Consider the following 26,037-nt stretch of genomic DNA (forward strand, 5'->3'; position numbering starts at 1 on the left):
TTTGAGAGTTAAGTGGGTTTTTTTCTTTATTCAAGTAAACATTTTGGTTATAATACATGATAATGGACAACCCATGTGACAAAGTATGGTAGACTATGGTTTGGTGTAGCCTCCTTGTTTCTAGGATGTTTTTCCAGGTGATTCTTCAGGATCTGGCATCGATGCCCAAACAGGCTTTCCAATGGCAATGCATGAGTTCTAGAGGTCACTGCCTCTATCTTTCTTCAGATGCTGAGTGCCATTTTCTCCCACCCATTTTTATCCTCCATTACTTATAAAAAAACCCACTCTAAAATTCAACCTATGTTATAAAATTAACAAAATCAAAAATTAGTATTTTCCCACAAACACAAAATTAAGTAAAACTCAATCTTTCTTTTTCTATAACTTTGGAAGGATTTACATAATCTCTAGAGTCAGAGTAATACACAACACAAAATATGCAAAGAACCTTATTACTGGGTATACATAATATGTTAGGAGTTGCTAACGTATTCAAAAGCATAATTCTCCTGGGATACCAATCCTCCACTGGAAATTACAGTTTACAAACAGATAATTGTGTTTTCATAAGTGGAAATACAGTACCTGATTTCATATAAATTGTGAGGTGTTTTCTCACTAGTAAAGTGCTTAATTGAGAAACCATCTTCCACAACACGATTTAACTTGTCAAAGGCACAAAATGTCTTTGTCTCTCTAAAGCATTAGTCTTTAAAATTATGGTTAAATTACTCATTTACATTTTACTTAATCAGAAAGCTTTACTGTTTTTTTTTTCCTCTCAGTAATAAAAAAAACTGCTTGAAGAAAAACATTTTTTATTTTCAAAACTTTGCCATGAACATACATACAACACTAAATTGGATCCCTTCATGAGCTGTCTGTATGCCATGAAGCACTTATGACAAAAAACATATGTAAGCTTTAGGGTAAAAGTTAACACAGAATCAAAATAGCTTCCAAAAAAAGGGGAACAGGGGAATCATTAAATTAAAAATCATAGCTTTCATTTTATAAAAAATAGTTTGAATAATCTTCTTATAAATCTTTAACGCTTACAAAAGCAGTAAATACATATAAGAGTCTTTTTAACACAGATTCATTAGTACAATGTGGTTATAGTCAGAAGAGTAACAACTAAAAAGGCATTTCAGTAGTCTACATTCTCTTCTCAGCAAATTCCACATAGAATTTAACCAATTTGCAATTCAAAGTAAGATTTAACTGCCAACAAGGCCAGATTAGTTGTAATTAGTACCTGGATATCAAGCTTTGTTCTATTTAATATATTTTACCAAAATTTTAAATATAGCTCAATGATAGGTACTGATAACAATACTTGACTGCATGGTTGTCACCCATGACTACTGCACTGCAGGTTAAAACATACTTTGGTCAGTAAATTAAAAAGATATAAATCAAATAACAAGGCCAGAAAACTTGTTTTAGAACCAATGTCCTGACCTTAAGTAAACTTTAAATACATTGACAAGGCAAGGAAAATATAATCAACTATACAGAGAGGTCTCTATTTTTTAATCATTTGGCATTTTATATTAATAATTTCTGTGTTTAAAATAACATTTTATACTCCTGTACACTGATTATCATAGCTGTCTGAATTAAAATGAAACTGCAGTTACCTTCCTAGAATGTCCAGTAGTGAATGCATTAGTTGCTTCTTTTGCACTTCCATGAAGATGGTCCTTCATCCTGTAATTTTTTCAGTTTTGGACCAAGAAAGAACCACCAACAAAATCCAATAAAAACACAAATGATGGATTCTACATAATAACCATCCAGCGCTGTAACACATGAGCCACCGAGTTTTTTGCAAAGCTGCAAAAATAAAATTATAATAAATATTCCACAGTTTCAAAATGGAAGTATTCAGCAATTTAGATGTTTCTACTTTGTAATTTAAGATATTAACAAAAAATATTTTTTAAGTATTGTTTATTATTGTTTATTTTTAAAAATTTTTCTTAATGTTTGTTTATTTTTGAGAGAGAGAGAGAGAGAGAGAGAGAGAGAGAGAGAGAGAGAGAGTGAGGGGCAGAGAGAGGGAGACGCAGAATCTGAAACAGGCTCCAGGCTCCGAGCTGTCAGCACAGAGCCACATACAGGGCTCGAACTCAAGAACCATGATGGGTGGCTCCCCTTATTTTTTTTTTTATTATTATATTTTAAAGAATCCAATGTGGGGCTCTCATGACCCGGAGATCAAGAGTCACAGGCTCTACACTTCAAAATATACTTTAAAAAAAAAACAATTTTTTTTAACATTTATTCATTTTTGAGAGACACAGTATGAGTGGGGGAGGAGCAGAGAAAGAGGGAGATACAGATCTGAAGCAGGCTCCAAGCTCTCAGCTGTCAGCACAGAGCCTGACATGGGGCTTGAACTCACAAACTGTGAGATTATGACCTGAGCCTAAGTTGTTTGCTTAACGGACTGAGCCACCAAGACACCCTCAGACATAATTTTTTTAAAAGACATAGTACCTCTAGAGGCAAAATAAGAAAATATCTTTCTTTTTTTTTAAGATTTTATTTAGTTTTTAAAGTTTTATTTTATTTATTTTGAAAGAGAGAGAAAGCGTGAGCAGGTGAGTGGGGAGAGAGAGAGAGAATCCCAAGCAGGTTATGCACTGCCAGCACAGAGCCCAATGGTGCAGCTCAAACTCAAGAACCGTGAGATCATGACCTGGGCCGAAACCAAGAGTCAGATGCTTAACCAACTGAGCCACCGAGGCAACCCTAAGATTTTATTTTTTAAAGTAATCTCTACACCCAATGTGCAGCACAAACTTAAAACCCTGAGATCAAGAGTTACGTGCTCCATGGACTGAGCCAGTCAGACACCCCTGAAAATCAATATCTTAATATTAGCTTAATTTTATCTATAGTTACAAAATACTTACCTCAACAGCATCAGGTGTTCGACAATTCTGGTTTGATGCTCCTACACACTCTTTCACTGTAAGGGGGTCTACCAGCCAAAGAGCTACTGTAGAAGGCCAGTTTCCTCCCAGATTGGACACAGTGTTTAAAAGGGTCATATATGTTCCTCCAATAAGTGGATCACTAACCTTTGCATTGAAAGCCATTATGGAAACATACATGCTATACAATGTAACCTACAAGGAAAATATAAAACATCTTTAGCATAATCAGACCTTATAAAACTACAGTCTGAATTAAGAACATCAAAATCACAAACCTAAAAGTTAATTTTCATGACCCTTATTAAACTCAAATCAACAAAGATTTATTTAGTACCCACTATAGGGCAGGTCAGACCATGGCAATAAAAAGATGAATAAGACAACAGTGCCCTTGAAGAACTTGTTCTAGGCTGGGAAAATAAGAAATAAATAATTATGATGAAATACAGTAAGTAGAAGTACACACTTTGTGCTACTGGGGACCAAATAAATGAGATATTAATTCTACAATAAGTAGTCTACTTACTAATTCTACTTATTAATAGTCTACTTATTAATTCTACAATAAGTAGTCAAGGAAGGTGCAATAGAGAAAATGACAAATAGGGTGCCATCCAAGGATACATATGGCAATTAGCAAAACCCCATGTTTGTACTGTTTCTAAATACATCATATATACATATACATATATATATATGTATACTACACATGTAAGCAAATATCCAAAGGAACATGAATATATAATTATATACATACATATGTATATAATTTTATTTTATATCCATGAAAGAAAAATGACATTACAAAACTCATGAGACAAACTAAAGAGAAAAATCTCCTTAAGAGGCAAGAATTAACCCTCCATTTAGGAACATGGAAACAAACCATGTTTCCAAAACTGCATTCCTTCGAATACTGCTTCATGGGATGTTCATAGAAAAAGGAGTTCCAAAGACAAATAAGATGGAAAACACTAAGTTTCACAAAAAATAAATAGGTTTCTTTCACTATAGGCCTCTGAAAGCCTTTAGGATATAAACGCCCTAAGGTCAGGGATATGCACTGTTATATTTTAGTGCTTAGAATGGTTCCTGGCATGGAATAGGTGTCCGATTAATATTTGTTGAAAGAATGATTAAGATGCTACATAAAGAGAGGTTATGTCATGTATCATTTATTTCTCAAATTTACGTGGCATTGTACTGTTTTTCCCAGAAAGCATCTGGCTGTCTGAACAATCAACAACACTTTAGAAATTTTTTTTTATGAAATCCAAAGCCAAACAAATGATTTTGGATTACTTCACTGTAGTTTTCCTTTACTTACACAGAGAGTGAAACATTTACTAAGCTAAAGTACTACTTTAATTTTAATGTTTTATTTATTTTTGAGAGAGAGAGACATAGTTTGAGTGGGGGAACGGGCAGAGAGAGAGGGAGACACAGAATCTGAAGCAGGTTGCAGGCTCTGAGCTGTCAGCACAGAGCCTGACTCGGGCTCGAGCTCACGAACCATGAGATCATGACCTGAGTTGAAGTGGGACACTTAACCGCTTAACTGACTGAGCCACCCAGGTGCTCCTTAAAGTACTTCTTTAAACATACAGTTATTTATTTTTACAGTTATTATTTTACAGTTATTATTTAAACATACAGTTATTTGGGGTGCCAAAATCCAACTTTTGATTTCGACTCAAGTCATGATCTCACAGTTTGTGAGTCTGAGCCCTGCGCTGGGCTCTGCACTGGCAGCATGGAGCCTGCTTGGGATTCTTTTTCTCTTTCCCTCTCTCTCTCTGCCCTTCCCCTGCTAGCACACACACACACACTCTCTCTCTCTCAAAATAAGTAAATGAACATTAAAAAAATTTTTAATAAATAACTAAAAATAAACATACAGTTAGTTGGACAGATCCATTATGGAGTTCTCCTAAATGAACTGTATGCAAAAAATTATTGAGATAACTTGGTAGCCATAATTTTAGGTTTAAGTTAAAAAACAAGAGAAGAATTTATAGATACAACTTTCAAAGAATTTAAACTAGGTTCCAGAGAAAAATCCAAAGTGACTCTTAAATATACATTGGTAATAACTGCAGTCAAGTCCCAAAGTTTACTGCTGGGAGTCTATAGTTTAGTGATGGCAAAACATACCTAATAAAGAAAGAGAAAGCATATTAACACACAACTTCCAACATCACAAAGAGTCAGTCATAACTTTCAATACAGAATCTAAACTGAAAACCTGGGATCTCTAGCTCAGTAGCCATCATTTCTCAGTACTTTCAGAAAGAAAAGGCATGTGGAATAGAAGAAATAAAGAACCCAAGTTTACACACGGACTTGGGGATACTTAGCAAGGGCAGAATTACTGGCTTTGGAATAAATTCTGTAATGTAACAAACACTGGTTGAATGGACAAAAAAAATGAAGAAGAAACTTTCTACAAATAGAGCTCACTAAATCAAAAGCCACTAGGTTTAAAGTTCATTGTTAAATAATTTCTTCAGTGTCAGATTCATGCTTCGGTCTTAAAATTTATCATCATTATTTCAAGGCAACTGTAGAAAAATGTCTTCTTTATTTGCCAAAAACAGTTTACTTCCTGAGAAAACCACGGCAAACTTACCTGATGTAACGCGTAACTCAGCAGCACTATGATATAGTAATATACAGGGAATCCTCCTTGATGCTCGACTTTGGGAGTCCACCAAACTAGTAGAGCATATTCTAATCCAAGCAATAATCTATAGACAAAGAAAGACACATGGAGTTTACTTCCATTAACGTTAAAAAATAGTAACAAAAACAAATCTGTATGCTTACTATGTGAAAGAAGCCTGCTATCTAAAACCTGTTAAGAAGTTAAAAAGAGATAAAAGTGCATATAAATGATATTGCAGTTAAAGACGTTTTTCAAGTCTTTTTCATATATACTTTACACACAGGCATTAATGATACTGACGAATATTACTCATTTAACCTTTCTTATATAGTAAGGTTTTATTTTATTGTTTACCTGTAGGGCATGGCTTTGTAAAATATGTTTAGTGGCTGGGGACCTGCAGTGTATTTGCTGATAATCAGAGGTAATATTATCTGCAAAGGAACCATTGGAACTGCCAATAAGGCTAAATGTTCTTTGGGTACTCCCTCTTCTACCAATTTCAGTCCTGTTACTGCATCTGCTGCTGAAAAACCAATCTGCAATATAAAAACAAAAAGTATTTTAATCTGTAACTTACAAATTATTTTCCCCCAAGCATATGTAAGTTCTCCGAGACCTCAATGTCATTACTGATTTACAAGAAAATAGATTATTCTATCTGGTACAACAATCAAATTATGGAAGGCACACTTTGTCCTGTGGTCTACTAACAATATTTGGTGAAAACAACTGAAAATTCAGCACTTTTAGGAAATGCAGATGCTTGTAATTACTATTAAATTTCAAAAACTTTAATGTCTTAAAATAAACAACATTCAAACCCACACTTACTGATCTCTATGTTTTAAGTTTTAAAAAAAAAGCTTTTAACTGACTCCAAATAAAATCTGGCTAAAATGAAGAATCACTGGGGCACCTGGGTGGCTCAGTCGGTTAAGTGTCCAACTCTTCGTTTTGGCTCAGGTCATGATCTCATGGTTCATGGGTTCAAGCCCCACATTGGGAACTGCACTGACAGCACAGAACCTACTTGGAATTCTCTCTCTCTCTCTCTCTCTGTCCTTACCCCACTCATGCTCTCTCTCTCTCTCTCAAATAAACTTAAAAAAATTTTTTTAATAAAAATAAATAAAATGAAGCATCACTGCCACACAAATACATTTTGATGATTTCTGACTAATCATAACAAAATTTCCAAAAATATTTAACATTTCAAAAGTAATTCCAAGAAAATATTATACTTGAAGGGCTAAATAAGAGGGAAGAAAAATTATAGATTAATTTTTAAAAAAGCAAAAACCAAAAAACCAAAAAAAAAGCAAAAACAAACAGAGTAAGAATGCTAAAAGTAGTGAGTAAAAGTTTGGGGTGAAATAAGATATTTAGAGAGTCTCAAAGTATCTCTTCATAAATTATTTTTTAATTACAAAAAGAAAAATAGTAACTTTACAATGGGTTATCTGAGTAATCAAAGTTAATAATGGTTAATGGGATAAAGGGACATGATAAGGCTCCTGATGTAATTCTCTGAAGTCATCAATATTTGCATAACATGAACCTCAATATGAAGAAACATCAGTTACACATAAATGGAATGCCATTCTACAGAATAATTGGCCTGTATGCTTTAAAAATATCAGGTCATGAAGGACAAAGAAAGGCTGATGCCAACTAAATCCACTGTGTGATCTGGACTGGAGCCCTGACCAGGAAAAGTAAAGTTATACAGGCTGTTATTGGGACAACTGGTGAAATTTGGATATAGATTGTGATTAGATAATAGTATTATATCAATTTCAAATTTCTTCCTTTTTATTTATTTTTAATTTTTTTAAGTTTATTTATTTATTTTGAGAGAGACAGAGAATCAGTGGGGGAGGGGCAGAAACAGAGGGGGACAGGGGATCCAAAAAGGCTCTGTGCTGAGAGCAGAGAGCCTGATACGGGGCTCAAACTCACGAACCATGAAATCATGACCTGAGCCCAAGTTGGATGCTTAACCAACTGAGCCACCCAGGCACCCTAAACTTTTTAAATTTTTAATTAAGTTGTGGCTTGGAAGAGAAAACCTTTGTTCTTAGGAAATACATACTCAAGGCATTTATGGATAAAGGGGCACATAATATGTACAAATTAGTATTTCAGAAGAAATATATGATAGAGCACAAATCTACAGAATACAGAAAGTGGAATTAAATGTTAACAATTAGAGGATTTGAGTAACGATATATGGGAAGTCTTTCAACTATATAAACAAATTTTCAGTAAGTGTGAATCAATACTAAAAAACTTTTTTTTTATTAGTTTTCTTTATTTTTGAGAGGCAGAGAGAGACAGAGCACGTGTAGGGGAGGGGCAGAGAGGGAGACACAGAATCCGAAGCAGGCTCCAGCCTCTGAGCTGTCAACACAGAGCCTGATGCAGGGCCCAAACTCACAAACCGTGAGATTATGACCTGAGCCGAAGTCAGACACTCAACCAACTGAGCCACCCAGGCGCCCCCTAAAAAACATTTTTTAAAGGAATTATAATAGTATGCACTTTAACTTCTTGGAATGGAGCCAAAGGGCAAATTTCACCATGGAAGAATTAAAGGTCAAAGAAATTTCACTTAACTCCAGAAAAGGATTTCACTATTTCACCCACTGTCTTTGTAAATATTAGATATACAAACTAACTTCAACATTTACTCTATCTTAAAAGTGCTACAGTAGGAGATATTTGTAGTACAAATATCTAACAAAACACCCAGCATATATAAAACTTCTACAAATTTAAAGAATAAGGTAGCTCTGGATATTCAAATGGCCAATAACCATATATAAAGATGCTCAACTTCTTTAGTCATCAGAGAAATGCAAATTATAACCAAAATGGGATTCCACTACACACCCACCAGAAAGGCTAGATTTGAAAGGACAAAATATGTCTTCTCAAGGCTGTGAAGCAACTGGAACTCTCTTACACCACTGGCGGTAGGGAAAAGTGGAAACAACCACTTCAGAAAACTGTTTGGCAGTATATACTAAAGCATTTCTTGTGACCCCACAATTCTATTCCTAGGTATTTACCTATCATAAATGTGCATCCGTGTTCACCAAAAGTAATGTATATTTTTTATGAATATTCATATTTTATTTTTATTTTTAATAAAAATACAGTCCAAAAGTAGAAATAACTACGGTCCAAAAGTAGAAATAACTAAATATTTGGTGATAGAATGGATAAATAAATTGTAGCATATTTATATAGTGGAATATTATAAACAATGAGATGAACAAACTGTTGCGATAAATAGCAATACGGATAAATTATACAAATATCACATTAAGTGGAAGAATTCAGAAGCCAGACATAATACATATGGGATATTCCAATGATTATAAAACTCAAAAGCAGAGAAAACTATCCTAAGACATTAAAAGTCAGAAGAGGTGAGGGGCGCCTGGGTGGCGCAGTCGGTTAAGCGTCCGACTTCAGCCAGGTCACGATCTTGCGGTCCACGAGTTCGAGCCCCGCGTCGGGCTCTGGGCTGATGGCTCAGAGCCTGGAGCCTGTTTCTGATTCTGTGTCTCCCTCTCTCTCTGCCCCTCCCCCGTTCATGCTCTGTCTCTCTCTGTCCCAAAAATAAATAAAAACGTGGAAAAAAATTAAAAAAAAAAAAAAAAAGTCAGAAGAGGTGTTACTTTTGGTCAGGTTTACTTTAAAAGCGGGACATAAGGAGCGCCTGGGTGGCTCAGTCAGTTATGCGTCTGACTTCTGCTCAGGTCATGATCTCACGGTTCGTGAGTAGGAGCCCCAGGTCGGGCTCTATGCTGACAGCTCAGGGCCTGGAGCCTGCTTCTGATTCTGTGTCTCCCTCCCCTCAGCTCCTCCCCTGCTCACACTCTGTCTCTTTCCCAAAATAAATAAAGATAAAAAAAAAAAAGTTTTTTTAAAAAATAAAAGGGGGACATAAGATTCTTATACATTGCTGGCAACAGTATAACTATAATCTTTTAAAAAGCAATTTAGCAATCATATTCACTGATCCACTAATTGCCTATTTAAGAATCTACTGAAAGGAAATATTCAGAATGTATATGCACAAAAATATTCACTAGTGCATTTTTATAATTAAAAAACGTAAGCAAATTAGGGGCACCTGGGTGGTTCAGTCAGTTCAGTGCCTGACTTGGGCTCAGGGCACGATCTCACAGTTCGTGAGTTTGAGGCCCACATTGGGCTCTCTGCTGTCAGCACAGAACCCACTTTGAATCCTCTGTCCCCCTCTCTCTCTGCCCCTCCCCTGCTTGCGATCTCTCAAAAATAAACATTTTTAAAAAATTAAAGTAAAATAAGCAAATTAAATGTACAACAGAAAAATGAGTAAATTGCAGCAAATCGATATACAATAACAATTACATAGGTATAAAAAAGTATGTTTTCAAAATAAATGTTTTTAAATTTTTTTTAATGTTTATTTTTGAGAGAGACAGAGCATGAGTGGGGAAGGGCAGAGAGAGAGGGAGACACAGAATCCAAAGCAGGCTCCAGGCTCTGAGTTGTCAACACAGAGCCCGACACAGGACTCGACCTCATGAACCATGAGATCATGACCCGAGCCGAAGTCGGAAGCTTAACCAACTGAGCCACCCAGGCACCCCTCAAAAATTATTTAATGATAAGGAACATGGAGTAATAAGACAAAAATGAGATAAAAAATATATATTATATGATCCAATTCCTTTTATTTACATGCATATTTGTGTATACATATATATATATATACACACATCTATATTATTAATTTGTTGATTATAACATTAATTATATTTACATATGTAAAGTATACACACATGGAAAAAAGAGTGCTGGAAGAAAATATACCAAAGTGTTACCAATGATTATCTCTAAATGATGTAATTAGATAATATCTTCCTTGAACTTTTCATTATTTCCTAAAGTTGAATCTTAAGTTTAAACTTCCCAATGTTTCCTTAAAATGTAACCCTCCCTATTAGGTTACATTTCCTTAAAATGTAACCCTCACTATTTCAAAAACAATGAGGCTCCAGATTTTACTTCAGGAGTGTCAAAAGACACCTATAAACTGTTTATGTAGATAGCTTTAAATATGTAATATGAAACTCCTATAACTGATTTCAGATTCTAGGAATATTAATTCTAACACTACCAATATTTCACTATAACAAAATATACTTACCTTTCCTCTAGCATAATATCTTTAAAAATGTTTTTGGACTATAAAATTAGGACATCTTAATACAGAAAACATAAAGAATAAAATAAAAGTCACCAAAATGCCCATTTATTTATGGTATATTTCTTTCCAACATTAAAAAAAATAAGTCAACTGATTTTTAAATAGATTTCTAATGCTTATATATTTCCATATCTTTGTAGATCACATTCTATGTAAATAATTATAATACTTTTGATACTAAATGTATGTTCATTGTAACAGTAGTGAACTATTATTTTTTTCAAGGCATTCATTTCCATGCCAAGCAATAATATCATTCATTAGATAAAATTTCACATTTATTAGTAAGTATTTCTTTTTTTTTTAATTTTTTTTTTCAGTGTTTATTTATTTTTGGGACAGAGAGAGACAGAGCATGAATGGGGAAGGGGCAGAGAGAGAGGGAGACACAGAATCGGAAACAGGCTCCAGGCTCTGAGCCATCAGCCCAGAGCCTGACGCGGGGCTCGAACTCACGGACCGCGAGATCGTGACCTGGCTGAAGTCGGACGCTCAACCAACTGCGCCACCCAGGCGCCCCTATTAGAAGTATTTCAAATTGGTATAATTCTTTTCAAGATCCCAAGAGAGTTAGCTTACTTTGAAATTACATTTTATATCATCACGCCTTTTAAAACAAATTTAATAAACAGAAAATACTGCTTTATATTGTTAAATTCTAATAGTAGCAGGAAGGGACTTACGATATGAAAAGGCAAAGGAAATATTCCATGATATTGGTAATTCTAGCAGAGTGGTAAATTTTGCTCTATAAATCTCTTACCTTTGCAGTTAGAATCAGAAGGCAAAAGGTCAGAACTGCTGGCATTTTTACAATTGCAAAAAGCAGCTTGTAAGTATCTGTGATCCCTTGAGTTTCTTCTTTTCCTACTGATACTTCTTTGTTTTCTTTTTTCAGAAGGGCAACTAGAGTTGTTGTTATCAAAAATACAGTTCCCCAGAAAAAAAGGAAATCTGAAATTAAAAAGTTAAAATCTATTAACTTTTTTTGTTTATTTATTTTTAAGAGAGAGAGAGAGAGAGACAGAGTGTGAGCATGGGAGGGGCAGAGAGAAAGGAGACACAGAATAAGCACAGGTTCCAGGCTTTTGAGTTGTCAGCACAGAGCCCCATGCGGGGCTCAAACTCATAATTCATGAGATCGTGAAGTGAGCTGGTTGGACGCTCAACTGGCACTCCTGTTAACTAACTTTTGAACTGACATATCTGCGTTGATACTAAATAATTCTGTATACAACTTTACTTCAATTAAGTGGGTTTTTTTTTTAATATTTATTTTTGAGAGAGAGACAAAGACAAAGCACAAATGGGAGAGGAGCAGAGTGAGAGGGAGACAAAGAATCTGAAGCAGGCTCCAGGCCCTGAACTGTCTGCAGAGCCAGACACAGGGCTCAAACTCATGAACCGTGAGATCATGACCTGAGCTGAAGTCAGACGCTCAACCGACTGAGCCACCCAGGAGCCCCAACAATTAAATGTTTAAAAAAAAAAACAGGGGCGCCTGGGTGGCGCAGTCGGTTAAGCGTCCGACTTCAGCCAGGTCACGATCTCGCGGTCCGGGAGTTCGAGCCCCACGTCAGGCTCTGGGCTGATGGCTCGGAGCCTGGAGCCTGTTTCCAATTCTGTGTCTCCCTCTCTCTCTGCCCCTCCCCCGTTCATGCTCTGTCTCTCTCTGTCCCAAAAATAAATAAACGTTGAGAAAAAAAATTTTTAAAAAAAATAAAAAAAAAAACAAAAACAAAACCCAATACTTAGGTGTTCAAGGCAACAAACATATCAAGCATAGCAGATAAACAGTCCTGGCTCTGTTGAACATATATTATATAGACAAAATAAACAGCAATGTCTAACAAGGAAAAAGAAATGGAATGCAGATATTTGTGGGCTGAATGAAACCAAAGTCTATCATGTCATTTTCTTCAAGGAAAGTGTGAGCTAGGGGTGACCAATGATTTTCGTATACCATATGATCCATCAGTCATACTTATTTTTTCTAAGTTTTTTTGTTTATTTATTTAATCTCTACACCCAACGTGGGGCTCAAACTCACAACCCTTAGATCGAGTTGTATGCTTTTCCCATAAGTCATACTTAAGCACAGAAGCCATTTCAGTTCTTTATTGAATTGTGACAACTTAGACAACAGATGCTCATTTACATTTTCCAACTTTTATTTTTAAACTTTCTAATGTTTTTATCTGTTTAGGAAAATAGGCTTCAATAGTGTGATACAGAAGGAATTTCCTCATTACTTGTACATGCACAATGGGGACAAATGAAGAGTACTGTTTGGGTTGTTTCAGTGAAAGACAGCTGGGCAATTAGCCATTTTTTTTTTTAACAAATTAAGCACAGGGAATGAATAATTTCTGGAAGCTTCTGCATAATAATTAAAAGTAATAGTAGTATTAGAGGCACCATTTATTAAGTGCACATGTGTCACAAATGTGCTAAGCATTTTACCTATGTATCTTTTTTTAAATTTTTTAAATGTTTAATTATTTTTGAGAGAGACAGAGACAGAGTGCAAGTGGGGTAGAGGCAAAGAGACAGAGAGAGAGACAGAGAGAGAGAAAGAGAGAGAGAGAGAATCTGAAGTAGGCTCCGGGCTTTGGGCTGTCAGCACAGAGCCCAATGTGGGGCTCGAACTCACTGACTGTGAGTTCAAGACCTGAGCCTGAAGTCGGAAGCTTCACCGACTGAGCCACCCAGGCACCCCAGGCATATAGAAATTTAGACCAATTTCACCTTACCATTTTTTTAAAGATTTATTTATTATTTAAATTCATTTTTGAGAGAGAGAAAGACAGCAAGCAGGGGAGGGGCACAGGGAGAGAGTGAGAGAGAGAATCCCAAGCAGGCTCTGCACTGACAGTGTGGAACCAGTGGGGCTCAAACTTACAACTCTAAGATCAAGAGTCTCCTGCTCTACTGACTAAGCCACCCAGGCGTCCCTCACCCTATTACTTAAATGCTTCTTTCTTTGTTATCTCATTTGATTTTCACAGCAAACATGTGAGACAAGCAAAGCAGGTATTATTATTATGTGGGTACACATGAGGAAAAGAAGCTCAGAATATTTAAATCTTTGCCAAAGCTCAAATAATTAAGAGGCAGAATTTGAACCTAAATCTTCTGAATTGGAGTTTCATACTCTTTCAATTATTTCACACTGCCTGCACAAAGATTTTTTTTAAAAGTTAATGTTGAAATAAGAATCCACTAGAATTGGCTAATTATTCAGTCTCCACAATGCTATTCAAATTATGCAAATTAAAGAAACTAAGTCTTTAAACATACATGGAAATTTGTTTTTTGGAGTCAATTCTTTTTTCCACCATGAGAAATTTATAATTAATTTTAGATGTTAAAAGAAAAATATGAAACATTCTTAAACACAAAGGTTTCCATTTTATTTACTTTTTCTAATGTTTTTTATTTATTTTTGACAAAGAGAGAGAGAGACAGAGCACAAGTGGGGGATGGGCAGAGAGGGAGTCACAGAATCTGAAGCAGGCTCCAGGCTGTGAGCTGTTAGTACACAGCCTGACATGGGGCTCAAACTCGAGAACCACAAGATCACAACCTGAGCGTAAGTTGGACGCTTAACCTACTGAGCCACCCAGGACCCCCAGATAAGATTATTTCTAATTTCTTTGTGCTCTCTAAATAAAATAACAGTACATAGAAAGGAGGAAGTAGTGAGAACATATCATTTCAGAGCCCTAATTCAAAGGCTTTCCCAATAGCTCACATGGAGAGAAGAATGAAGTCAACAGCTCAGAAAAAGAGGCTTAGCCACTGCCAGAAAATATATTAAGTTTTATGAACATAATTACCATAAATAGTAATTATCATTAGGCTACAGGCTATTATTTATTAACATTGCTTTGATGCTAGAGAACATCCATACAGTGATATACCAACCATTGCAAAGATATTGTTACCAAAAATAATCTAAATATTTCATTACTGAAATTTCATTCATATATATGTGTGTGTGTGTGTGTGTGTGTGTGTGTATGATTAAGATATCAAAGCTGATGTTCATATTTCATAAACATGACTTTTGGGCAAAGACCTATAGGACAAACAAAATATTCTGAAGTGGACACTAAATCTTATCTAGTATTCCCATAAATGCAAAATTTAAGAGCATGTGCCAATTCACCAGTAACCAAGAAGGATATAAATACCTAGCACATAAGTGCCTACTATGCCAAAGCAAAACATAGGAGAGTGCAATAAATCTTAAAGTCGCTCTCCAAGAGAAGTAGTATTATTCTCACTTAAAAAAAAATTTTTTTTTTTTAATGTTTGTCTTTATTTTTGAAACAGAGAGAGATAGAGCATCAGCAGGGGAGATGCAGAGAAAGAGGGAGACACAGAATCAGAAGCAGGCTCCAGGCTCTGAGCTGTCAGCACAGAGCCTGACGCAGGGCTAGAACTCGTCTACTGCGAGATCTTAACCTGAGCCAAGTCGGACGCTCAACCGACTGAGCCACCCAGGCGCCCCTTATTCTCACTTTATACACAATGAAACAGGATCGCAGTCCACAAAGTGCCAGAGGTGTGTCTAAACTAGATCTGATTCTACAGCAATAATATCTCTCATTTTACTACCCAGATGCTCAGATACACCTATCTACAGCAATTAGGCTCTTTCATATCAATCAGATATGCCTGAGAAGATACCCATTTTAGGTCCATGAAGTCTGGAACATAGATTCTTCAGTATACTCCTTTAATCTGGCTACTTGTATTCCCCGTCCTCTCTTCCAATCTCCCCATATGGCAGTATGGCAAAGGGTATGCAAAGCCACAGAATAAATAAACATGGTACATCTTCCTAAATAATTCATTTTACTCAACAGTTTAGAGGGAAGCCTTTTTTTTGTTTTTGAGAGAAAGAGAGAGAAAGTGGAGAAGGGGCAGAGAGAGAAAGGGACAGAGGATTCTGAAGGGGGGCTCTGTGCTGACAGGCTGACAGCCACGAGCCCAATGTGGGGTCGAACCCACAAACTGTGAGATCATGCCCTGAGCTGAATTCAGATGCTCAACCGCCTGAGCCACCTAGGCGCCTCTAAAGGAAAGCCTTTTCAATGGAAAAAAAAAAAAACAAAAACAAAAAACAAAAACAAAAAAAAACAAAAAAACCAAGGATGGCAAAATTTCCAAGAATTTTTGAGATAAAATATCAGACTTCAAAAGCTTTTACATTTTCAAGGCTTTGGACTAGGTCTCCAGACAATTTAGGACTAGGTGTAGATTCACTCTGCCACCATCAGAAGAAATAGAAGAATTAAGTAATATTGTCTGATACAACCATCCTTGTCTCAGATGAGATTCTCCAACTCTCATACTATGGAAGTTAACTTAAGTCCTTCAGAAGTCAGTGACAGGAAAGCAAAACTTCAACTTTGTTCTAAATGTCAGGCCTTCCTTTCACCTTCTTGCTTTTGGCACAGCTCTCTATTTCACACGTTAGAGCATGAAGGGACTATAGACACCCATTATCCAGTCCAATGCTCTCATTTTCACAGGGCAGGAAACTGAAATAGAAATAGTGTATTTGGCCCTGGGTCACCACCTGATTCTTAGCGGAAACTGACCTTTCTATGCCACAAATCTCTCTCTGAAACATTTGCTCAAAATATCCATGCTGTCGTAGAGCCCTCCCAGAAAATATTATTTGATTATACAATATAGTCATATCTGATTTGGGGATTAGGCTTTTTAAAAGACAGCAATGTAATGCAAAACTCAAAATACAAAGCAGATTTTGAAACCTTCCTAATCCCTTAGTTTTCCTAACCCATTAGGAAAATGAAGCCATGTTTGAGATCACATACCTTTTCATTAACTCCAGTATTAGATTTTCCTCTGGGGTAGAAGAGATCCAATCAAGCATTGGATTAAGCAGCTATCTTGCTATTTTGAGCCATCTTGTCCCAACATTTGGGCTCAAACTCAGCCCAAGGTTCAAGGCTGAGGCTGAGAAGCCAATAGATTCAATGCTCCCATCTCATGCTAACTCTGGGCCTCTATCACTGAATGGATGGAAGTGAATCACTCTTTTAATTTTTTAAAATATGTTCTGGTCAGGCACAAAATCTATTTTACACATATACATATATCTCTACTCTGATGCTATGATAGGTTCTTGCATTCAGCTTTTGTTTAACCTGTATCTTGACACCCGTAAATCATTTTTTGTAAGCTGAATTTAGACATTTATAAAACAGTAGACAACGAACATTCCAAACTACCACATGAGATGCAGAGTACATTCGAATAGCTTAAATTAAAAATAATGATAACATCAAATGCTGACAAGGATAGAGAAACAGAATCATTCATATATTTCTGGTAGGAAGACAAAATGGTGTATCCATGCCAATCTGGAAAAAAAATTGACACTTTCTTTCGAAATAAAAATGGACTTACCAGAAACCAGCGTTTGCATATGTGGGCATTCATCTCAGAGTCATGAAGACTTATTTTCACATAAAAATAGCCCCAAACTGGAAACTACTCAAATCCCCTTCAATGGATGAGTGGTGAAATAAACCATGGTATGTCTAACAAATGGAATACTTCTCACCAATAAAAAGCAACAGATCACTGATACACGCACCAATCTGGATGAACCTCAAAGAAATTATGCTAAGTGAAGAGAGCTAATCTCCAAAGAACATGTATCAAATGATTTCATTTGCATAACATTTCTGAAATAACATAGTTATAAAGATGGAAAACAGATTAGTAGCTTCCAGGGGTTAGGGATGGAGAGGAGGAAATGGGTATAGCTATAAACAGGCAACACAAAGGAGTCTTGTGATGGTATATTTGAGTATCTTCATTGTGGTGATGGTGGTGATGCAAGGCTACACATGATGAAATTACACAGAGCTACTCACGTGCACACACATAAAAGCAAACACAAATGAGTACATGTATAATTGGTAAAATCTGAATAGTGGTATGGATTGCACCAATGTCAATTTCTTGGTTTTGAGATTGTACTGTAGTTATGTAAGATGTTAATGGAAGAGGCTAGGGAAGGGTGCATGGGATTTCCTTAAACATTTCTTTGCAACCTACTGTGAATCTATAATTATTTTAAAATTAAAAATTTTTTTTAAATGGGAAATTTAAGAACACAAAGATTCTTTCTTTTTTGTTTTTTTAAGGAAGCAAAAATTATAAAACTGGGGTAGGAATAAGAAATATAGGTCTCAAATGCAAGATAATATAAAGCAATCAAAAAAGTCTTTAGGTATGTTGAAATCACTTATTCTGTAGTTTTAATTGATCACCATTGGACTTCAGCCAGTAAGGACTGTGTTCAAAAGTGAAGGGAAAGAATGAAATTTAAAAAATAATAATAATAGATAACACCAAACCAAGGAATAGAAATGGTGGAAGGTAACTAATATCTTGCTTTTTGAATATGTACCCCATTCTTTAAAGTTACAGCATGCACACTCATGTATAAATTTTATTCTTGTGACCTCCTATACTAATATAGTATATACAATGTAAAATAAAAAGCCCAAATTAAAGGATATGAATTTTTTAAAAGAATGAAATTAAAGAACATGTACAGAGGTACCTGCCTGGCTCATTTGGTAGAGCATGTGACTCTTGATTTCAGGGTTGTGAGTTTGAGTCCCACATTGGGTGTAGAGATTACTTAAAAACAAAATCATTAAAAAAAAACTAAAGAAAGATCATGTATAAAATGCCAGATTTACCCAAGATTGTGTCTTTAAAAAACAAACAAAAAACCAGGTGAAATAGGGGGCTTTATATATATATTTTTTTTCATTTTCTAGGAAAAGAACATCTTTTATAAGGTAAGTCTCTTTTGCTTTCTCAAATTATACTTTTCAGGAACACTAAATGAAGGTAGGAAACTGCCAGTAATTAGTGAGGTTCTATGATTCTTTCATTAATAAATTTATAGTAAAGACTAATTCAATTGGTCTCTACATAAATTTCAATAAAATCAGAAGTGAAATTCAGAGTAAAATATATGCCAAATAAAATCAAATATTTTTTTGGTTTAGAGTGTATTTTCTAAATTGACTTTTCCATACAAAATCAATCCCAGAATTCTTTACTGAACAAAAAAAGCACAGCTTTGCCTTGTTTTAAAAAGAAAAAAGGCTCGTAAGACCTTTCTGGGGTGTGGGCTCCGGTTTTTAATATCTAATCCCTCCTGAATCTACTATCTCCAGTGTTCCTCCACTTATGTCACTTTATTACTAGCATCCTAACATTTGAAAATAAGTTCAAGGGGCGCCTGGGTGGCGCAGTCGGTTAGGCGTCCGACTTCAGCCAGGTCACGATCTCGCGGTCTGTGAGTTCGAGCCCCGTGTCGGGCTCTGGGCTGATGGCTCAGAGCCTGGAGCCTGTTTCCGATTCTGTGTCTCCCTCTCTCTCTGCCCCTCCCCCGTTCATGCTGTCTCTCTCTGTCCCAAAAATAAATAAACGTTGAAAAAAAAATTAAAAAAAAAAAAAAAAAAAGAAAATAAGTTCAAATCTGCTCAATTTGTGTGTATGGAGATGTATGATCCATCAGATTTATGGACGTGTTCCATTCAAGGCAAAAAGGGACTAATCTCAAGGATTTTTTTTTTTTTTTTTACTTTTTATAAATATTACTTTTTAATTTTTTTTTTTAATTTTTTTTTCAACGTTTATTTATTTTTGGGACAGAGAGAGACAGAGCATGAACGGGGGAGGGGCAGAGAGAGAGGGAGACACAGAATCGGAAACAGGCTCCAGGCTCTGAGCCATCAGCCCAGAGCCTGACGCGGGGCTCGAACTCACGGACCGCGAGATTGTGACCTGGCTGAAGTCGGACGCTTAACCGACTGCGCCACCCAGGCGCCCCACTTTTTAGTTTTTTTAATGCTTATTTATTTTTGAAAAGAGACAGAGTGCGAGCAGGGAAGGGCAGAGAGATAGGGACACACAGAATCTGAAGCAGGCTCCAGGCCCTGAGCTGTCTGCACAGAGCCCAACGTGGGACTTAAAACTCACGAACCATGAGATCTGTGACCTGAGCCGAAGTCCAATGCCTTAACGGACTGAGCCACCCAGGTGCCCATAAATATTACTTTTTAAATGATTATACAGTAAACCTAACATTTTTTGGTGTACAGTTCTATAAACTTTAAATCACTACCACCATAATCAAGATATGGAACATTTCTATCACTCCCCAAAACTCCCTCATGCTGTCACTCACTTATAGTCACCTTTTCCTCACCCACCATCCCTAGCAACTGCCTATCTGTTCTCCACCTCCACAGTTTTATCTTTTGAAAATGCAGGAAAATATTTTAAGTCTAGATATATATGCTAAAGAATGTACTACAGCCTATTTAAAAATAACTGGTCTATCTAGAAGTGGGTGAGTTGGTCCTGTCCACATTCTAAATAGCATTTCTAGTCACACAAAATATATTAATGAGTCCTGTTTCAGAAAGCAAAGAAATTTGTCACTAAGTAAGAATTAATTGGTCCTACTCACTTCTAGTTCAAAGGAGTATTTTACAAATACTGTTTTAACTATATTCATTGCCAGTTTGATTAGTTTTCTTTCAGCATCATTTTTTTCAAAACATTTCCTTTATTTTTTCTGATTGACTCCTCTGCGCATACCTACCTATAGACAAACCAATCCATAAGCTCTAAATGTGTTTAGCTCTCTTCTCCAGTATCAGACTAATCTGCTTCCTGCCCAAACTCAAATACCTTGCTCCCTATCCCAAACACTTCTTCTATTCATTGTTGTTACCACTGCTTCTAGAGGAATGGGTTGCAACTACCAGTTCACAGATTGGATCTGGCCTAAAGACAGAATTCATATGAATCTAATTAATCATTTTTTAAATGACAAAATAAAAAAGGGATTTCTAGTTTCTCTGAACACTGATAAGATCCAGCAATTGTAGGATCCTATTGCCACAAGACAAGAGTTTATTGAAATTGAAACTTGCATCTTTACATGGGCATGAGTTTTTCAGGTTACCACTCTCCCCTCCAAACCATACATCCTGTACCAACTCACTTGATTCACTTCCACTGTCCATCATTTTGGTTTGTAAATTCCCATTACAAATTCCCTGGGAGCAGAGAATTTCCAGGTCTTATTCATCAAATTTTAACACCTATCATATCGCTAGCACCAAATAGGCACTGAGTGAATAAATGCTACACGTTACTTAAAAAAACAAAAAAATTTTAATCTGTCATTTCTAGACCATCAGACGTTCCAGAAGAGGGCTGATTGGGCTGATGTTTTTAGACATCAGCAGTCAGAGTGCTACTTTTCTCTAGTAGAAGAGCCCAATCAGCACAAATTGTGTTTAGGTTTTAAGGTTTTTCCTGAGGTTTCTTCCTAGTTTCCTAACAACTATAAGAAAGACACTAGTTAAGTCTTTTGTAAAAGAAAGTGTGGATACTCTGCTTTACACGATTTGGCTTTCAAGTTTCCTAAGAATGCTCTATGTTCAGATAGTGGGGGGAATCCTGTATCTCTACCTCCAACTAGGCGCTTGACCTAGTTTCTTTATCTATAGGAATGAATTGAGATGGTAACTAGATTTACTGTTGAACACTGTGTAGTACATACAAAAATTGAATTATGCTGTACACCTGAAACTAATATTATTATATAACAATTTTACCTCAATTAAAAATATCAGTTTCCACAAATACAAATCAGAATCTAAATTACAAAAAAAAAAAAAAAAAAAGAAAGAGAAGAAATTAAAATATACAATCTTTTCAAGTCATAAAACTATGTTCCAATCCCCGTGTTTTTCTGGGTTACTTTCATCATCTGTTCTAACTTAAAAGGATGTCTCTTTTGGATCCCCCAAATCCTTGAAAACCAAACAGGGCAGGACAGTAAAAGCTCACTTCTGAGTTCAGGACTGCCTTGGATCCCTGAAGGGGCCAAAAAGCCAACCTCTGCATAATCAAGTCTTTGTTTCCAAAGGATTCCATTCTCATCTTATCCTTCATGTTCTAAATTTATTATTTAGATTGCTGCTTTCTAAATGGCAAAAACTGGATTTTCTCAATATATTCCATTTCTATTTATCTGTAACTCAAAACAAAGTCTTAATCAGAGAATGTATTTTAAAATTCTAAAAAATAATTATGCCTCCTTGTAATTATCTGATTTTTCTAAACATCTGCCTCAGTGTTTGGCTCTTCTTTTAATAACTAAGCAATTTTATTTCCTTCAGGATTCCTTCTATGCTCTTAAAATTCCAAAAAAACACATTTTTTTTTTTAGTTATACTGCTACTACATTCCAGAAAGATCAAAACTATAAATATGATATGTACAATAATAAAAAAGTGAATGAAAACTCTTCAACTCTTAACTCTTAACACTTTAACTCTTAAGTGTTTGAACTAAACACGTCTTCTACTACAGACAGAAAACGTTAAATTAAAAAGTAAGCAGGGCGCCTGGGTGGCTCAGTCGGACTTCGGCTCAGGTCATGATCTCCCGGTCCGTGAGCTCGAGCCCCGCGTCGGGCTCTGTGCTGACCACTTAGAGCCTGGAGCCTGTTTCGGATTCTGTGTCTCCCTCTCTCTCTGACCCTCCCCCATTCATGCTCTGTCTCTCTCTGTCTCAAAAATAAATAAACGTTAAAAAAAAATTAAAAAAAAAAGTAAGCTATTTTTACAATTTTCTGGATATCAAAGTTCAAATTCCACAGAACAAACCGCTATTCAAAATAACAAATCAGTGTAAATAAAAAATCCAATGGCAGCACAATTCTGATCTTCCCATTGCGGAAGAGTTGTGGCCAAGAAAAGATAAAATTAACATGGCTCCTGAATGCATAATGGCATTCCTGGAATGATGTTTTATCAACCACTCTTATACTTAAAAGCACTAATTTGCCTAGTTAGTAATTTATTTTCCACAGCCTCTAAAATCTTGATTTCTCTTCTGAGGCTTTTCCATGTTAAGTAACACATCATTTCATTAGTCCTTCCTGATGACATGAACAGTCCCAGTACCAAATGAAATGATGCACAAAAGGCAGTAAGGTGCTAATACAATGGACTCATAAAGTATTTCTAGGCAGAGAATTATCCAGAGAGCAGAAGCGGGACTCCAGAACACTTGGAGACAAATCTGTTTAAGCTCAAAGCAATATCTCTCAACCATTTTTGGCCTCAAACCAACTAAGAAAAAGTATAATGATCATTTCATCAGTAGTAGTAGCTCACTCGCAAATTGAGGAGGTAGAAAAGGGGTCCCTGGGGCACCTGGTTGGCTCAGTCTGTTAGGTGTCCAGCTTCAGCTCAGGTCATAATCTCAAGGTTTGTGACTTCAAGCCCCACGTCAGGCTCTGTGCTGACAGCTCAGAGCCTGGAACCTGCTTCAGATTCTAGGTCTCCCTCTCTCTGCCCCTCCCCCTGCTCACACTCTGTCTAAATAAATAAATAAATACATGTTAAAAAAAAAAGAAAAGAGGGTCCTTTATAGGGCCTATGGGTACAGAGGGAGTGTGTAAGATTTCAAGAGATGAGTAGTGCAGTTGTGAATCCCTCCATCCTCCACACTCCCTAAATTTATTACACAACCCTTACACTTCCCTCACCACACAATTACCCCTGACATTTCCACTGTTAGGAATCTCTAAGTTAGTACTGGGAAGATGAGAGAAAGTTTAACTGCTTAAATCTCAAGAGAATCTCTGAAATCCGTCATCATTACCAGAATGAGGAATTCTGGTAATACCATATTCCTGATGTTGGTTATTCCTACTATTGATAATTTTACTTCTGTTTCCTAATTGTTAGGACAGCTTTAAAAAAAAATGAAAGAGAAAAGAAAGGAAAAGAGAAGGGAAAAGAAAAGAAAAGAAAAGAAAAGAAAAGAAAAGAAAAGAAAAGAAAAGAAAACTTTCCAGGGACATGTATTTTACTCATGAAGAAATAGGGAAATTTTGTAGAACTTACACAAAATTGCTTACTGAATAAACTTCAAACTCTTATTAGCAATTCAAAAAAAAAATCTTACTAATTAGGTCACAACTTTTCTCTCATCTCCCAAACCCAGTCTCCACACCTGGTGTTGTGCATTCCAGAATTCCACTTATCCACCTCATGGAAGCTTATAATTCAACAGGGTCAACTGTTAAGCTGCAGTTTGAATCCTGACTCTCACAAGCAGTTAGTGGCTGGCAACCCTGAGCTCCCCTTAAATGTTCACTTCTCCCATCTCTGTGGGTTGGACTCTGCTTAATTCACAGGAGGCCCTCAGAACTCTGTCACTCAGCCAACTCATTAATGATGAATAAATTAACCCTATTCTATTCACCAGAAGGCTAGAAGAGGGCTCTTGGTATAAGAGTAGAGGCAGAAATGAACCAGAAAGCAAGGAACTAGAAATCTCAATCCAACAAAAGAGAAAAGGGAAATGTGAACCACAGGAATCAGGCTGGATTCATGCCTTCACACTAGCCAAACTTTAAAAAAAATGTGCATCTGTGTGTTAGTCAAGTGTCAGCAGCTCCCTAGGCTTGAGAGTTTTGTTTGCCATTACACAACGATGTTATTGGGATGAGCTACCTCTCCCTGCTCATTGCCCAGTATTCATCCATTATGACTGCTCTGATGTAGTCATTCTGGCTCAAGCTCATTTTAGTAGAAAACTTAACCTCGGGTAATCTCCCCCCAAATCATCTCCAGTAAATTAAATTATGAGATTCCCTTCAACGTCACACCCTCTGTCAAAAGGATTCGTAAACGTAAAATAATCCTCACCGCGTAATAGTTTTAAATACACTACCTGAAAGAGTAACGATTCCCCTGGGTTGAGGCTGAAAGCGCAAATATTTGTTACAAAAGTCGGCAGACTCAAGGGCCAAAAACAAAACATTGCCCAAAAAGTAGCCCGCTGTCTGGCCCACTGAATTGCAAGTGGAAGCATAACCCACGTTTTCCCGGGATAACATAGTTAACGCCCAACCATCCACAGCGATGTCCTGAGTGGCGGCCAGGAATTCAAACAAAAAGAATGTCACAGTGAGAGCAATCACATCTGGGGTTCTGCCATCAGTGTTTCCGAGCAAATGGTCCACCTGAGTGGACAAATATATCATGAACAGTCCCAGTATATACTGTGTAGGGACAAGCCAAGATTTGCGACGACCAAAGTTCCTAAAGTAAACTGCATCAACCAACGGGGCCCAGAGCAATTTGAGACTGAAGGGCCAAAAGACGAAACTGAAGAAAGCTTGATCTGTATAGCTAACATTTTTGCTCTGCAAAATGAGTGGGATGCTTCCTGCCAGGCCCAGTGGAATGCCCTGAAGCACGTAAAGAAAAAGCAACAGCAAAATGCTGCTTAATTCCGCCCGGCAGCTCCGTGGGGGTTTTGAGAAGTCACCAGTGCCGGTATCCCGCAAAAGAGCTTCTTTGTCCCCTTCCCCACCCACCAATTCCGGATGGCTGTCCTCCCAGCCGCCTGGCGGCAGAGGACCGCTCTTCATATCCAGAGAGTGGTTGAAAGTCCCTGGGCGTCGTTGCCGACTGTTGTCCTTGTGGGAGATGGTGGGTGACATATCAGAGACGATGCAAAGCCCCGTCTGTGGGGTGCCGGGACTGAGCGTCTTGGATCCTCCTAGCCCCGGGTCCAAGGCTGTCGCTCTGGACCAGGGCCTCGATGGTTCAGGGAGGAGGACAAAGCGAGGGGCGATAAGGGCACTTCTTACAGTGGCCCCGAGTACTGAACCCAGGAGCCAGTCCCCTGGCTGGAGACCCAGGCGATGCCCAGGTAGGTGGCCCTCGCAACGGCGTCAAGGTGCCTGAAGGAGTCCCCCCGGCATCCGCGCCGGGCTCGAGGCTGGAGGAGAGGGCCGTGGTGCCACGATGGAAACGGGCCCTTAGCTTCAGCGAGACCGAACGGCCAGTCTCCCGACCCACCTCCAGTTCTCGCCGCCACCACTGCAGCTGACAGCACTTTCTCTACAGGACTCCAGCGAGATCAGGTAACTTCCTGCGTTGAGCCTCAGGAAGTGGTCCTAGGCTCAAATGAGTCCTGTCCCCGCCTCCAGAGCAAGCCGATCAGGGCATGCTGCCGAGACCGAGTTCGGAAACAAC

At 37.2% G+C, this 26,037-nt stretch overlaps 1 protein-coding gene across 3 annotated transcripts; it reads right to left on the minus strand.

Annotated features, from left to right (window-relative positions):
* On the minus strand, positions 1 to 26,037 carry SLC33A1 (solute carrier family 33 member 1). 3 transcript variants are annotated; one of them, XM_030329751.1, is made up of 7 exons: positions 24,725 to 26,029; positions 11,649 to 11,839; positions 5,971 to 6,155; positions 5,581 to 5,698; positions 2,928 to 3,143; positions 1,647 to 1,842; positions 1 to 301 (listed from the first exon to the last, which is right to left on the minus strand). In XM_030329751.1, the coding sequence occupies exons 1-6, from the start codon at positions 25,497 to 25,499 to the stop codon at positions 1,675 to 1,677; spliced, it is 1,653 nt and encodes a 550-aa protein (XP_030185611.1). In that variant the 5' UTR covers positions 25,500 to 26,029; the 3' UTR covers positions 1 to 301; positions 1,647 to 1,674. The 3 variants fall into 3 exon arrangements, with proteins under 3 accessions (XP_030185611.1, XP_030185610.1, XP_030185612.1); XM_030329750.1 differs by having other exon boundaries at positions 1 to 1,842; positions 24,725 to 26,028; XM_030329752.1 differs by lacking the exons at positions 5,581 to 5,698; positions 11,649 to 11,839 and having other exon boundaries at positions 1 to 1,842; positions 24,725 to 26,037.

The sequence above is a fragment of the Lynx canadensis genome, chromosome C2 (assembly GCF_007474595.2).
Source record: "Lynx canadensis isolate LIC74 chromosome C2, mLynCan4.pri.v2, whole genome shotgun sequence".
Lineage (NCBI taxonomy): Eukaryota > Metazoa > Chordata > Mammalia > Carnivora > Felidae > Lynx > Lynx canadensis.

Bases quoted from the DNA above. Each gene is read 5' to 3' on its own strand.
- SLC33A1 (XM_030329751.1), bottom strand. From the start codon at position 25,499: ATGTCACCCACCATCTCCCACAAGGACAACAGTCGGCAACGACGCCCA. The intron at 6,156-11,648 runs GTAAGAGATTTA...TTTATATTGCAG, and splicing joins TTCTGATTCTAACTGCAAAG to ATTGGTTTTTCAGCAGCAGA. The intron at 1,843-2,927 runs GTAAGTATTTTG...TTATTTTTGCAG, and splicing joins GAACACCTGATGCTGTTGAG to CTTTGCAAAAAACTCGGTGG.